The sequence below is a fragment of the Astatotilapia calliptera genome, chromosome 9 (genome assembly GCF_964374335.1).
Source record: "Astatotilapia calliptera chromosome 9, fAstCal68.1, whole genome shotgun sequence".
Classification (NCBI taxonomy): Eukaryota; Metazoa; Chordata; class Actinopteri; order Cichliformes; family Cichlidae; genus Astatotilapia; species Astatotilapia calliptera.
Window position 1 is genome coordinate 6,887,223 of NC_137430.1, and position 13,808 is coordinate 6,901,030.

The 13,808-nt window shown below is 41.9% G+C and overlaps 1 protein-coding gene across 1 annotated transcript in view; it reads left to right on the plus strand.

The window, feature by feature from the left end:
- Positions 1–3,113: 3,113 nt before the first annotated feature.
- gfod1 (glucose-fructose oxidoreductase domain containing 1) overlaps positions 3,114–13,808 on the plus strand; it is a 35,870-nt gene continuing 25,175 nt past the window's right edge. The window contains exon 1 of the mRNA XM_026179397.2: positions 3,114–4,007. Coding sequence (XP_026035182.1) covers positions 3,755–4,007 — 253 coding nt within the window. The 5' untranslated portion in view covers positions 3,114–3,754. The remainder of the gene's footprint in view (positions 4,008–13,808) is intronic.

The window sequence follows — 13,808 nt, forward strand, 5'->3', positions numbered from 1 at the left end:
ATTAGAAAATACACTAAAAATGTTGAAATCACAGCCTCTGGTTTCACACAGGATTCAAACCCCACACTCATCTGAAAGTGTTCTGCTTATGCTATCCTTTTCAGGGGTTGAAGTGGGAGCTGGCAGATCAGGGAACCCTAAACAGTAAAAATAAGTAACCTCCCACATCGATCTGACATTGAGCTCCAGTCGAGTTTCTGTGTGGACAGGCTGTGATCCAGCCTTCTCAAGCATATGAGCAAAATGCATACTGCATGAGATACCTTTCCACCCCCCACCTAGTATAAAAGTTCGATTTGGTGCATGGAGTAAGTTATCATAAATGAACCATTTACTAGCAGGCACTAGTAAGGAATAGCTGTTGAGCTGTTTTAACAACTCTGAATTTACCTGACATTAAAAAAATGATAGGCTAAGGTCTCAGTAGCAGTGAACTCACTTGTGGTGGGTGGTAAACTTATTGTTTGACTCAGAAATGTTGACACTGTGTGCAGCTTGTTAGGAGCAGTAAGCAAGAGTTGGTTGATTTGCAAACCTAAACATGGTTCAGCAAACTGTGCAGTTAATGTGCAGGACAGTGGTCGCATTGATGTGCTCACAATCCTCCACAAGAGTGCAGCCTTGCCTTCTCTTCAAACTGGCTCCATGCGACAGATGCTGTGTATGAGTGATATCAGAACCAAATTCAAAACCCCAGAGAGTGGGAGCATCTTTACACGATGCCAACAGCCAGAGCTCTAAACACAAGTCAACATTGTGATTTGTTTTTACTAGCCTGTTCCTGTCCATCCACATCATCTCCAGCAGCAGCAGGCGCGACTGTGATGTTTGCAACATTTACATTTTTCCCTAAGTCAGAACAGTTACTACCATGTTTTCAATAAAGGCACATGGATGACAGGTTTCTGATGTTATAACTTCAGGAGGAAGTTTCTGTGTGTGCTACAAAAACCTTAAACCTTTTTTCTTTATATGGTGTTTCTGAGCAGGCACACGCTGTGTCAGAAACAGTAAAGAACTCTCAGCTTTGACCTTTGACAGCCAGCAGCTGCTTTGTGTGCAGTCTGCACCTAGCAAGTTCAGAGTCTATCTCTCTCTCCTGTTCGCTCTGTACATCCTTGAGCAAATGATCTGGAGAGGGAGATGTTTCCATCCATCTGCACAAATGTGTTATTGGCTGACACAAAGAAGTCTCACTGGTGTTTCAGACCCCCAATGAACCAAAATAACAGTCCAGTAATGCAATATTGTGCGCTCATGTCTGTATTGATTTGTGACATTCAGCTTTTTCCATTCATTGAACGAGGTCCTGCTGGGTCATTAGGATGTTTTCTTTCAATGATTTACACACACACACAAATATATGTAAATAAAACAGGGCAAAAGATTAACTTAAGCTTATTATTTGTTCAGTCTGTGTGATTAGGAAGTTAACCCTGTCATGCATGACTTGTGACAACCTCAATCAGGATTTTTTTTAACATATTTTTATTCATATTTAGGCTTGAAAAGATGAATAAAAATACTCATGAAACCCTGATTGGGGTTGTCATAAGTCATGCATGACAGAGTTAAATAACAATAATTACAATGAAACAGGTCGTACATCTATAGTAACATTAAACAACCAGTGGGTGGCAGGGTATGGAGTGGCACATCAATGTCCAATGTAGTGGTTTATGTGCAAGTATACCATCAACACTGACACAAATACAAGAAAACGGCCTTTGAATAGCGGTCCGCTGTAGCGACCACTATGCGTGAAAGGGTTAATGAATCATAGACGATGATGGCCAAAAGATTTATAGTCTTGTAGGAGTGAAAAAAGGGCCCTCAGCTTCATTGATCTATACCAATGGCAAAAACATACAGCTTGTGACTGACTGATGCATGAGGACGCAGGCCTACATCTTTCTATACAGTCTTTGGTTAAAATACCATTTTCATATTGTTGGCTAGCAATCACACCTGATGCACTTAGGTGAAGTGAACTGGTGTGACTGGTGATGACACCTTTTGCAGGTATCTGGTCATAGAATGAACAATGACAGTATAGGGATCAACACAATTTCATATATGACACTTTATGGGTCCAATTACTCTGATGCACAGGTCAACATTCAGGTTGCTAAAACATGAAACAGTACAGAATGACCAGAGGGAACATCTTCTGGGAAGCATTTACTACCGTGAAAATCTTGTAATATTTCTGCCTTAGCACTGCAAAAAACTGAAATTATTATTAGTTAATAATAAGACAGTAAATCAAAAAGACATAACAGTAAGCAGACACAATTTAGTCATGGTTGTGATGTGGTCCTCTGCAGCTTCTGTAGCTGCAGTGAATGTAGCTACAGTGTTGTTGGTGTGTGTGGTTTCTACGCTATTAACATCAGAAAAAGCAGATATGTGGAGGAACCACGCAGCCAGAGCTGTCTATTTTTTTTATCACTTTCATCAAATTTAGGAGTATATATACACTACGTTTATTGTATCTTTAATTAATAAGAAAACTCCAGACATTCCATTCTGAGCTCAAGAAGCTTCTGATAGGTTAGTAGAGTCCATTTGAGTAAATTGGTGGCACAGCTGTGGATGCATATAAGGCACCCCCAAAATACAGAGCCTGTTTCTTTGACATGGGAAGACATATCAACCAAAACACCAGGAAAAGAATTGTAGACCTCCATAAGTGTGGCTCAATTTTGAATACAATTTGGGTGCCATTTGTAATTAAGAAATACATACAATTTCTCTCTTTACTCTTAAATTTAACAAATATGTTTTTTATATTTATCTAAAAAGAATAAACATTTAGTCTGATTTAATGTTTTACAATTAAAAAAGTGATTGTGTTTTTATTGGAAGAGTATGTAAATATCTGGTTTCAACTGTATATTTGATGATGTTGGTGTTTGGCTTGATTGTTAGCACAAAGAGTCTCATGTTACCACAATAAAGAGGTGTTGTTAGTGTAGTGCAGGTTTTGTTTATTTTCTGCTCTGAATGTGCACTTTTTTTACTAGTTTCTATGAAAAGTGCTGCAGAATTAAAGTTTTATTCGATTGGTTGATTGTAACTCATATGAATCACACATACACACGAACAACCATGCAACGTGAAGCTTTTATTTTGAAATGGTGCTGCTAGTAGCGCTTCCTGTGTGTGTGTGTGTGTGTGTGTGTGTGTGTGTGTGTGTGTGTGTGTGTGTGTGTGTGTGTGTGTGTGTGTGCTGCACCATCAGTAACGTCTCCAGCACCGTAGCACTGGGATCCTACGGGGAGCGGGCACAGGGTGACGGCGGTGTTTCCGGCAACCTGCCGTCAGACCAAGCGCTTTCCCGGCTCACGTTTCTTCCAGCCCCGTTATCTTCAGGGAGGGTCCTGCAGGGGGAGGAGTAAGCAAACCGCGGAGGAGGGGACACGCTCTCCGCCTGCTTAGCGCAGTCAGTGCGGTGATAGCTGTCAGACGCGGACGAGGTGAAGAGCGGAATGGTTCATTTATAGACTTCTTCGCTCAAGCGCAGAAGCCCGGGTCGGATTTCCGCCTTTCTCGGGTTATTTTTCGGCGGGTGATAACGACAGTACGTGTCCGTTCGCAGAGAGGAAATGCCGCACAGACATTGTGTGAGTGCAGGTGGATGGCCAACCTGACGGTCCCCGCCGCCGCTTCCCTTCACAGCTCTGCTGTCGTCCGGAGCTGCGAACACCAAGCGAATCCACACAGAACCAAATCCAACTAATAACCTGGAGCTATGCTTCCTGGGGTCGGCGTGTTCGGCACCAGCCTCACCGCACGGGTGATCATCCCGCTGCTGAAGAACGAGGGCTTCGCCGTTAAAGCGCTGTGGGGCCGGACACAGGAGGAGGCGGAGGAGCTGGCCAAGGAGATGAACGTGCCCTTTTACACCAACAGGATCGACGACGTGCTGCTGCATCAGGATGTGGATCTGGTCTGCATCAACCTGCCGCCGCCTCTGACGCGGCAGATCGCAGTCAAGACACTGGGTGAGTCTGGCTGCTCCTCCTGCTGCTGCTGTTAGGATGGATGTTGCGGGCCTAGCGTGCAGGCTGCACCGGGCCACTCTTTAACACCACATACCGCCTTAGTATGCTCACAGTGCTGCAGTGGATAAGACCTAGAAGTGGGAGCTTAGTTAGCAGGTGTGGTTGTTAATGATAGATGCCCCGAGCTTTATCTCACCCGCGGTGAGCGTTGAAAGTGTCCTCTTGGATGACTTACAGCAAGCTGTTTGTGTCCTTAACAGGGAGCTCTGCAGCTGCTGTGCTCCTGAGCAAAACACTGCTTTTCCTCCCCCTTTGCAAAATCTGTGCACAAACGTTTGCAAGTTGCAAACGTCTCTGACAGGATGTTATAATGTTTTGCATTCATAAAATGATGCATTAGTGAAGACGTGCAGTTTAGATGTGAGTATATGGGGACTCCCTGCGAGGCAAGGTCTTCAGTCAAACAGCAGATTTAACCCATATTAGTGAAACTGTCACACACAGAAAACTAGAAACCCCCAGAGACCAGGCCTGCATGCAGGACAAGACACACACACACACAGAGGTTGTTCTAGTTTGAATGTGGAGCAGTGCAGCTTATTTTGGAGATCACATCCAGGAGCGGTGACCCTGCTGTGAGAGAATGGTGGTAAGAACTGCCGAGCTCTACATCACACAGGCTTTATTTGCCCCACAGCCTGGCAGCAGAGCTCAGCTGGCAGTGAGCTTTAATAGGTCAGGTCTGCTGAACACCGAAAACAAACGGGTTCAAAGACACAAAAGCATCCGGGGAAGTATTAGGTTATATCTGGGAAAACATGTTCCTGCTTAGCTACCAAGCTGCAGGAAACAGGAGAGTGTGTAGGACGGTAACAAGGTGAGAGGTAACATCTTCAGCTGCATTGTTTTGTTTCATTAGCAACCTCAAAGATATTCCAGTCATGCTGACATAAGTTAAGATGCTGAAACAAGTGACCTGCTCTATATAGCTGTGGTGTCACTAGTTGTAGTCATTTCCCTACAGTTATAAATATCCCCAGTATTAACCATGATTAATATAAAATTAAGATGATTATATTTATCATGGTTAATTAATCCCTGGCTGTCAGGGAGTCTGTTTAAACTCATTTAGAGAGGGAGCCCGTGATCTCAGACAGCGATAAGTCATTACGAACATTAAAGGAAGTGCTAATGACAGACCATAAGAGTAAACATTACCTTAACTACGTCGACTTGAGGTGCAAACAGTTGCATAACTAGTTTAGCAGATGCTGCTTTACTAAAGCAGTAAAACTCGCTACACTGCTTATTTAAAAAGCCCTTCATTGTCTTTCATTTTGCCACATTTTCATTAAAATAAGGTGAGCCAATGCTTTGGAATGCGTTGGCACAGAATGTAAATACGCTACATCACATTCATGCGCATTTTATGGACACTTCAGGTCCGACCAGTGTGGTAGCAGAACCAGTTTAACCCACCCCAGCTTACTACTACATTTGTTGCACTTTTGCGTCATCACTTTAATAATGACAGGAAGGACAGAAGGTGGGTCAGAAGTGAACATTTTGCAGTCCAGGGTCCAGACCAGGTCTCCTAAGGTTAAATATTAGACTTAAATAAAATATTAGCATTGTTCAGGATGTCATCTAAAGAAGTAAGTGATGAGTTGAAGAATGGATCACTACCTTGGTAAAAATGGTTAAAACCCCAGCAACACCCAGTAACTGAATGAATAAATAAAGGCTGTAGTTGGCGCCATAAGAGCCAAGGAGGCCTAAACAATTTCTTTCTTGTTTTTAGTGGCTGGAGTGAAGCTTTTCATAAATTCACGTGATCCTCATTGGCACAAAAAACACTTGAACATCTACAGTTCCATGACAACGTGGCATTCTCTGTGCAGGTCACGTGATCTGATGTCAAGAGCTCCTATAAGCTATTTAGTAAATGGCCTGTATTTGTATAGCGCTTTACTAGTCCCTAAGGACCCCAAAGCGCTTTACATCCAGTCATCCACCCATTCACACACACGTTCACACACTGGTGATGGCAAGCTACATTGTAGCCACAGCCACCCTGGGGTGCACTGACAGAGGCGAGGGTGCCGGACACTGGCGTCACCGGGCCCTCTGACCACCACCAGTAGGCAACGGGTGAAGTGTCTTGCCCAAGGACATAACGACCTGTCCGATCCACGGCTCAAACCGGCAACCTTCCGATTACAAGGCGAACTCCCAACTCTTGAGCCACGATCGGCCTAGTAGGCCTATTAGGGGGGTGCTCACATCGCAGCAGAACCACGCGTAGCACTCAGAGTGCGTTCTTGGTTTGTTCTCAGATGGTTTATAACACAAAAAAGAAAAAAAAAGCTGTAGCAAATTCTAAAGAAAAGATATGCATGAACAAGCTTCTCCCTTATCAGTAACTGTCACTTTCACTTAACACACTCGACCTGCTCCTTCCCACTTGTCCTGTCTTATGTTATCGTACTACAGTAACTCAAAGTCAACTTTGAGTTATTGTAGTACGATAACTCCACATGTCAGCCACCTCCACATCGGTTGTCATGCTCCTGTGGAACACAGTTACCCTGACCTATAGGAGAGGCTGTTTCAAAACTCTTCCAGAAGCAAGTCTTGCTGCTTGCTAGCCAGCTTGACAATGACCCTGGGCACCTCTTTGGGTCTGAGAGCCCTTATTTAAACGAGCTTGAATTGGCATGCTTTATTCCCAATGTGTTATACTCATGTTATACAGCTTATTTCCAAAGTGCTGACACAATCATTGTCTCTGTCCCTGCTAGCAAAGAGCAGAAGAGACGACACGCTAAATCACATCATCATAAGTCAAGAAAACAACAAGTACATGTACCTTCATATTTACATGATAATGAGACATGCTGTATTTTTGCCACTGCGCCGCTGAACCTCTGCTGAGCCCGTGCACTGCTGCTGTTTGACTGTAACAAGCTCGTTGGGTGCAGTGGTGGAACAGCTGCCATTTTTACCATTATGGGATTCTTCCATATCATGCCGCACAGCAAGAAGGTCCTGAGTTCAATTCCACCATCAGGCCGGGGTCTTTCTGTGTGGAGTTTGCATGTTCTCCCCGTGTTTGCGTGGGTTCCCTCCGGGTACTCCGGCTTCCTCCCACCGTCCAAAGACATGCAGCTTGTGGGGATAGGTTAATTGGATAATCCAAATTGCCACTAGGTGTGAATGTGTTAGTGAGTGTGAATGGTTGTCTGTCCCTGTGTGTTGGCCCTGCGACAGACTGGCGACCTGTCCAGGGTGTACCCCGCCTTTCGCCCTATGACAGCTGGGATAGGCTCCAGCGCCCCCCGCGACCCTGAAAAGGATAAGCGGAAGCAAATGAATGGATGGATGGATTCTTCCATAGTGTCAGGTCTCTGTTGAACATTGTGTCAAGGTGTCTGTTAGGGCCAAGTGTAGTGCGACTGCCATGGAGCAGGCCTCCTCAGGGGACTGCAGCTGAAGGTTAGAAATGTTTGCTCATGAGCAGGATGCCAGACAGGCTGTATAACCCCATGTACAGTCGGTCTTCCTCATACTGGAACCGCTGCTGATTCTTAGTGTAATAGTTGTGTAATAGTCAGTCTCCTGTATGGAGATAAGGCCTCTGCGGCTCCATTCATTCCCACACTGCTGCCTTGTTTGCTCCCTGGCTTCACCTGATTCTGTAACGTGAGCTAACAAAAGGGATGGGACTGATGTACAGTGGATATTTGCTCATGCCATGACTGCAGTCTTCTCAGTATGTACTTATGCATACCCTAAATCAGAAGTCACACCAGCACAGGCACGTGACAACAAGGGAGCAAAAACTATCTTTTCAGTGTTAAAGGTTGCTCAAACGAAGTGAGTCTGTCCCAGTGAACTCAACTGGACCCGCATGCCAACTACATCAGCTCTGTCACTAGCCCTTCTTCCTCCTCTCTTTCCTCCCAGCTCATTTCCTCTTAGCTTCACTGCATGTGCGCCGCCTGTTCCTTTCCACCCACCTCTCTTCAGCCGGTCTGCGTCTGGGCCCGATCCTGTTGGCGTTCTGTTGGGCAAACATGAAACAGTGTTTGCAAATTCTGTTGAACTCGGCCTCCATAATCACACCAAGTCAGAATATTATAAACATGATACTGTACATTTTTTAGGTTCCTTTACTGCTTTATAGACACACAAAACTTTGCTACTGCAGCTGTTAATTATTTTCCATATAGATAAACCTTTTATTTCTTTATCTATTTTTAAATCAATCAGTCCTTGTTCTTCAAAAGAGATCAGATGAGTTTGCCTGGAGTTGAAGCTGGCACCGGAAAGTTGAGGCCCTTTCAATTAAGGGTGGGAATCAGCAGACAACCCATGAACCCGCGATTCATTCATGATACAATGTTATCACAATTTCTTAACATTGTGATATTGCAATAAAATATAATTTAACTGCAAAGTCTGTCCTTAAAGGAAAACTTTACTAAAGCAAAACTACAAAATAAGATTGCACAACAATGCCATCACTAAAAGCCGCCATAAATATTGCCCTAAGACGGAGCAGTCAGATATTGGTTATCAGTCTGATATCAGACTGTGATTGTGATTATACGCGGGTTAACTGCAGTAATTAAATATTTGTCTAAATAAACAGAAATTCACTCATGTGACTGAGCCATTAGCTCGCTCTGAGTTAGGAGCTAGCTTTGTCACGCTAACATGACTGGAGCAGTTTTAATTTAAAGGTTAGAAATTCAGATTTTTCAAGAATATAAATGTTTATTGGTAGATATAATGAACACACACACACACACAAAATAATAATACATGTAGCTTGATGCTAATTCTTAGTGTTTTATCAGCAGCCACATGGTAATGTGTTAAGAAGTGTGGGAAATTACTGGTCCAGATATTTTTCTCTCCTTTCAGTTGCATCATATTTATGGAACACTGATTCACAACAGCTCAGTTAATTCCTCTCAAAGGTAGATGACCTATTGCTAGGTAACAATGTCACCATTAGGTTCACATGGGAATTTCTCACTTTGAAAAGAGCCAAACGTGTGCAATCATTCCACCTTTAGTTGGAAAATTCGGACTGCCGCTCGATTGTTTCTTATCAGACAAAGTGTTCGAGTTCTTCCAGTATTCATTAAACCCCATCAAATGACAAAGACATGGGACTGTCAACACGAATAAGAACTTGCATCTGTCTGACCTTTTTATCTGTGCTGGCAACTGTTGCGAAATTCAGAATTTTTTTTTATTTTTTTTAATTTTTTTTTTCAAAGTCAAAGTCAACTTTATTGTCAATTCTGCCACATGTACAGGACATACAGAGAATAGAAACTTCGTTACTCTCAATCCCTAGATAAAATAGAAAATGAACATTTAAATATAAGAGTGATTAAAAATGCAAGTAAAATATTTTAAAGTAAAAAAATTAAATAATATAATACAATTTTACATATAACAAGAAAGCTATACAATATACAATATAAGGGTAAATGACATTGAGTGCAAACCAGGCAGAGTAGTGCAAATAGGCAAATAGTATTTGATCACACTAATGCAGGACTGTCCTTTCCAAGAGAATCACCCCCTTTGCGCGAGCTTTAATTATCAGCTCAGTGTCTTCCAGCAGCCGTGTTAGCACGCATGCTTGTGTCCTCACCTTCGCATGGTGCAGAACTTGGACGCCTAGCAGCCAAGAACAAGCGTCTCTCTAACATGTGCTAATATTGTGGAGTACTGCCATCTTTTGCCAGTGAAAACAATAGTGAGCAGCAAGTGAAAGTGAAACTTTAAAGTGGTTTCAGATGAGAGGTGAACTCCAGTGTGTTTGGTCAAAGCTTTGAATTAAAACAGCATTTTTGCTTGTTAGTGTAGAAAGTTTAGTTTGTAACACAAGAAAAGAAACCAAAATAGAAAGCTAAGATCAAGATAGAGAGACAACTATCTCAGGTGTCACACATGCACACTGAGCAGATGTAACAGCCACATTCTGGGATCACTTTTTGTGGTTAATAATTGTTATAAAATTGTGTAATGTTTATCAGCTATACGCACTCACACCGTGACTGGACTTGAACTCCAAGTAGATGCTCGTAGAAAGCAGTGGTAAATTTTACAGATGGCAGACTTGGTGGTAAAGTTGAAAATAAAATTACAGTGAATCGCAATATCAGCTGACCACTGAAATTTCATCAGCAGACACGGCCCACACGCCTGCCCTTTCTTGCATCACCGTTTTCACGACAGCTCTGTGAAAGTCTTACGCAGTCACTGATTGGCTGACCCGAGGGACTGAAGCACTAAAACTTCCTCTTTTATCAGGGCGTGTGAGCTGATAGTAATCTGCCTGTGGCCTGCTTATTGCTCATTCCTCATTGCTTATTGCTTACCTCATGAGCTGAAATGTGATCAGGCTTCTTCAACAGAAGAATGTGAACTTTGCCTTTGACCACATTGACCGGTTTGTTTTTACCCTCTCTTCATTTGACTTTTGTGATGCATGAACACAACGTCTAATACTGATTGTACTTTGCAAACATTTAATTCAACAATTGAATTCAACATACATTGAATGCAAAATTAGACATAAATCTAAAAATGTTTGGTTTATGTGTTTGTCGTCTTATAATCCGTCCATAATAGTTGAATATTTGGGGTAACAAAAGCTTACAGTCATATATTATTTCATATTAGGATGTTCTATGCTGAAGGTGAGAATAAGTCATTCATCATATAATAATATTATATAATTTTTAGTATTTAGCAGTACACTAAGTGTTGCAGTAAAATATACTGCAATTTATCATCCTTTGTCAAATCAAATGACAGTTAAACTTTGTCTATATATCTGTTTTATTCATTAAATAAAGTTATCTCACTATATTTATTTTTATTTAAATAGGTGTAGAATAAGATCACTGTTGCCCTCAGATAAAGTCAGTCTGCTTTGTGTCTGATATCAGTCTGAGACTGACTGGAGTTTAGTTGGCAATTACATGCAATCTTATTTGATAATACATAACATAATAATAATACATAATATAACAAATTTCCCACGTGTGGGACTAATAAAGGTTATCTTATCTTATCTTATCTTATCTTATCAAATAACTGTGATAAATCATTGAAAATCACATATCAGCTGCTGTCTACATAAACTGAATTTCCAACAGACAAAACAATGATTGTTTTAATTGATCTCACCAAATCAAATTGAAAGAAATATTCAATATTTACTTGTTTTTAAATCCAAGTTGGGTTTACTCAGTGAAATTAAAGTCTGACTGTTAATATTAACAGTTACATCATCCAGCCAGCCGTCTCTGTATTGTGTGTCCTCCCTTTACCCCTGCTTGAATGACTGAGTACAGAATTAAGAACTAATAATAACCACGAGGATTTTGGGAAAATGGAAAATCACCGGTGGAAGCGAACAGCACCACACATGTTCTTCAGGTTTTACATGAGCAGATAAGCATACTTGGTCTACATTACAGTGAACCTGTCGGTCTTGTTGAGCAGCTTCTTGGCTTCCATTGGGATTTCTTTTGCAGTTCTTCCTCTGGTTTCTCTTTCTTATTAATCTAGCACTCCTGTGGTGTGAAGCTTGTATTAGCGTTTCCAGTTTGCTGCATCCAGAGTAATGCCCTCAGGTTGTTGAGACATATGTACAATACATTTCAGTCCCGTTGGTTTTAGGTGTCCTGTATAGCTTTGCAGTAGAATCATTTCTGTTCTTTAACTTCCTCCTGGGTAGATGCTTTGTGAAAATGCAAGAAAAAGAAGAAGGACGATGCCCCAGTTTGTCATCCTGTAAGTGCCCGGTCCTGTTTTGGGGATCATTCAGAAGGCTGTGCAAAGGTTCTCAGGTGTCCCTGCATGAACAAAAATACTTCAGACTGTTGACGGTCCAGTAAGTGCCTGAGAGTTGGACTATAGTCTCACACTACTTAAAGTGTTGAGGTTTTTCTTTGTCTTCTGTCACATATATAATGTTAAAGTGGTGGACACTGATATTCAAACGTGTATCTGAAATGTGTATTACACAAAACTACTTTAGTGGAGGCCAAGGATAAAAGTATATAGGTGAAAATGAGCATACTGGGTCACTAATCACCTTGTTAAGATTGTGCTTTTATTCTGATAAATGTTCTCGTTTTCGCAGAAGCTTGAATGGCTGTGGGTCACACGCTAATGGGGAATCTGAGAGTTGAACTGAAATGTAAGACGAGCATGAGTTTCAGGTGCGCTTTCTGTCCCCTCGTGTGGTTCCGTTTTGTTGAAGGCGAAGGAAGTGCAGCTCTACAGCTCAGCTCTGCGGTGCACTTTTACAGTGATGAGCAACAGGCACAGCACAGCATGCTGTGTCTTTTTAAAGCGACTGTTGGCACCTTGTGACGTTTGTGTAAAATCCCTTTCAATTATTCTTGTGTCATTGTGAAATTCCAAAATCGATTTCTGTTGTAATTCTGAGAAAAATGCAACATAGATCACAAGGAAGTTGAAAAGGTCAAGCAGCCGCACAGCATGACTGCTGAGCATGAAACTGACAGCACTGGGGTGTGTTTTCTGCATCAGTCATTATTCAGGTTGATTAGTAATACGTACGTGATAATGACAAATCAACAGAAAAACTTGAACCCTTGAGCAAGAATTGACCTGATAAGGACTCTAATTTGGACCACAAGATGGATTTGAATGGATCTGATGGATCCCTACCTTTGAGAGAATTCCCTCTAAATAAATGCAGAGTTGTACTGGGTGATCACTTTAGTCCTTTAACAATTCTGTCCTGTCAAGAGTGGTCTAATGCTCCTTCCATGGGGCAGGTGACATCTCTGAATGGCTACATGAGTATGAAGGTGATAAAGTCCTACTTGGACACACTGAAATCAGAACACCTGTTGAAAAGCTTCCTCAGTCCTTTTTAAAGTGTATTTGTCCTGTCTCCCTCCCTGCGTGCTGTTCTGCTGATGGTTTCTTCCTGTTAAAAGGGAGTTTTTCCTTCCCAGTGTCACCAAATGTTTGCTCATAGGGAGTCATCTGATTGTTGGGTTTTTCTCTATGTTATTGTAACATCTTTTACCTTAGAATATAAGGCCCCTTGAAGTGACTGCCCTTTGAAATTAAAAAAACTGTAATTGAATTATCAAATGTGAATCTGGTTTCTCTCGTCTCACTGATAGAAGATATCTAAGCTGCACAGCCAGACGCTCGTTCATGCTGCTGACTGGACCAGACTGTACCTGCTAATTATAGCATGTAAAGCTCAGTAGATGGACAGTTTGGGCAATCGCTCGTCTCCATAATGTGACTGTGTGTAATGTGAAGGATGTTGGCTATAATGAAAGCCCGCAGAAAAATATAACTGGCATCTTTAGCATCTTTCAGTTCACTGTTTAGGTTTTACCGCATTCAACTTTTCTGTCTTGGTCCAGTCCAGCACATAAACAAATCCAAACATTTTCTTTAGGTATCCCCGTGTTTGTGTTGTTCCTGCATGATCAATATGAACAGTGTGTAGATAACAGGTAACTATGAAGCATTATGCAGACTAAAAGCCAGCAGTAATCAGGTCAAGGGGGTTTGAGTGACGCTAAACATGCAGTGTGTTATTGAGCTGTCATCATAATAGAGGACTGCTACAGTTAACAGTAGATGATATCTGCAGTAGTTTGAAATCTAAATCATGCCCATGGTTCATCAGCACTACACAAGCTCTCAGACACCTGCTCTGCAGGGCCACCCAAAGGCACGGGTTTATTTATAACTTGAATACTAAGGATG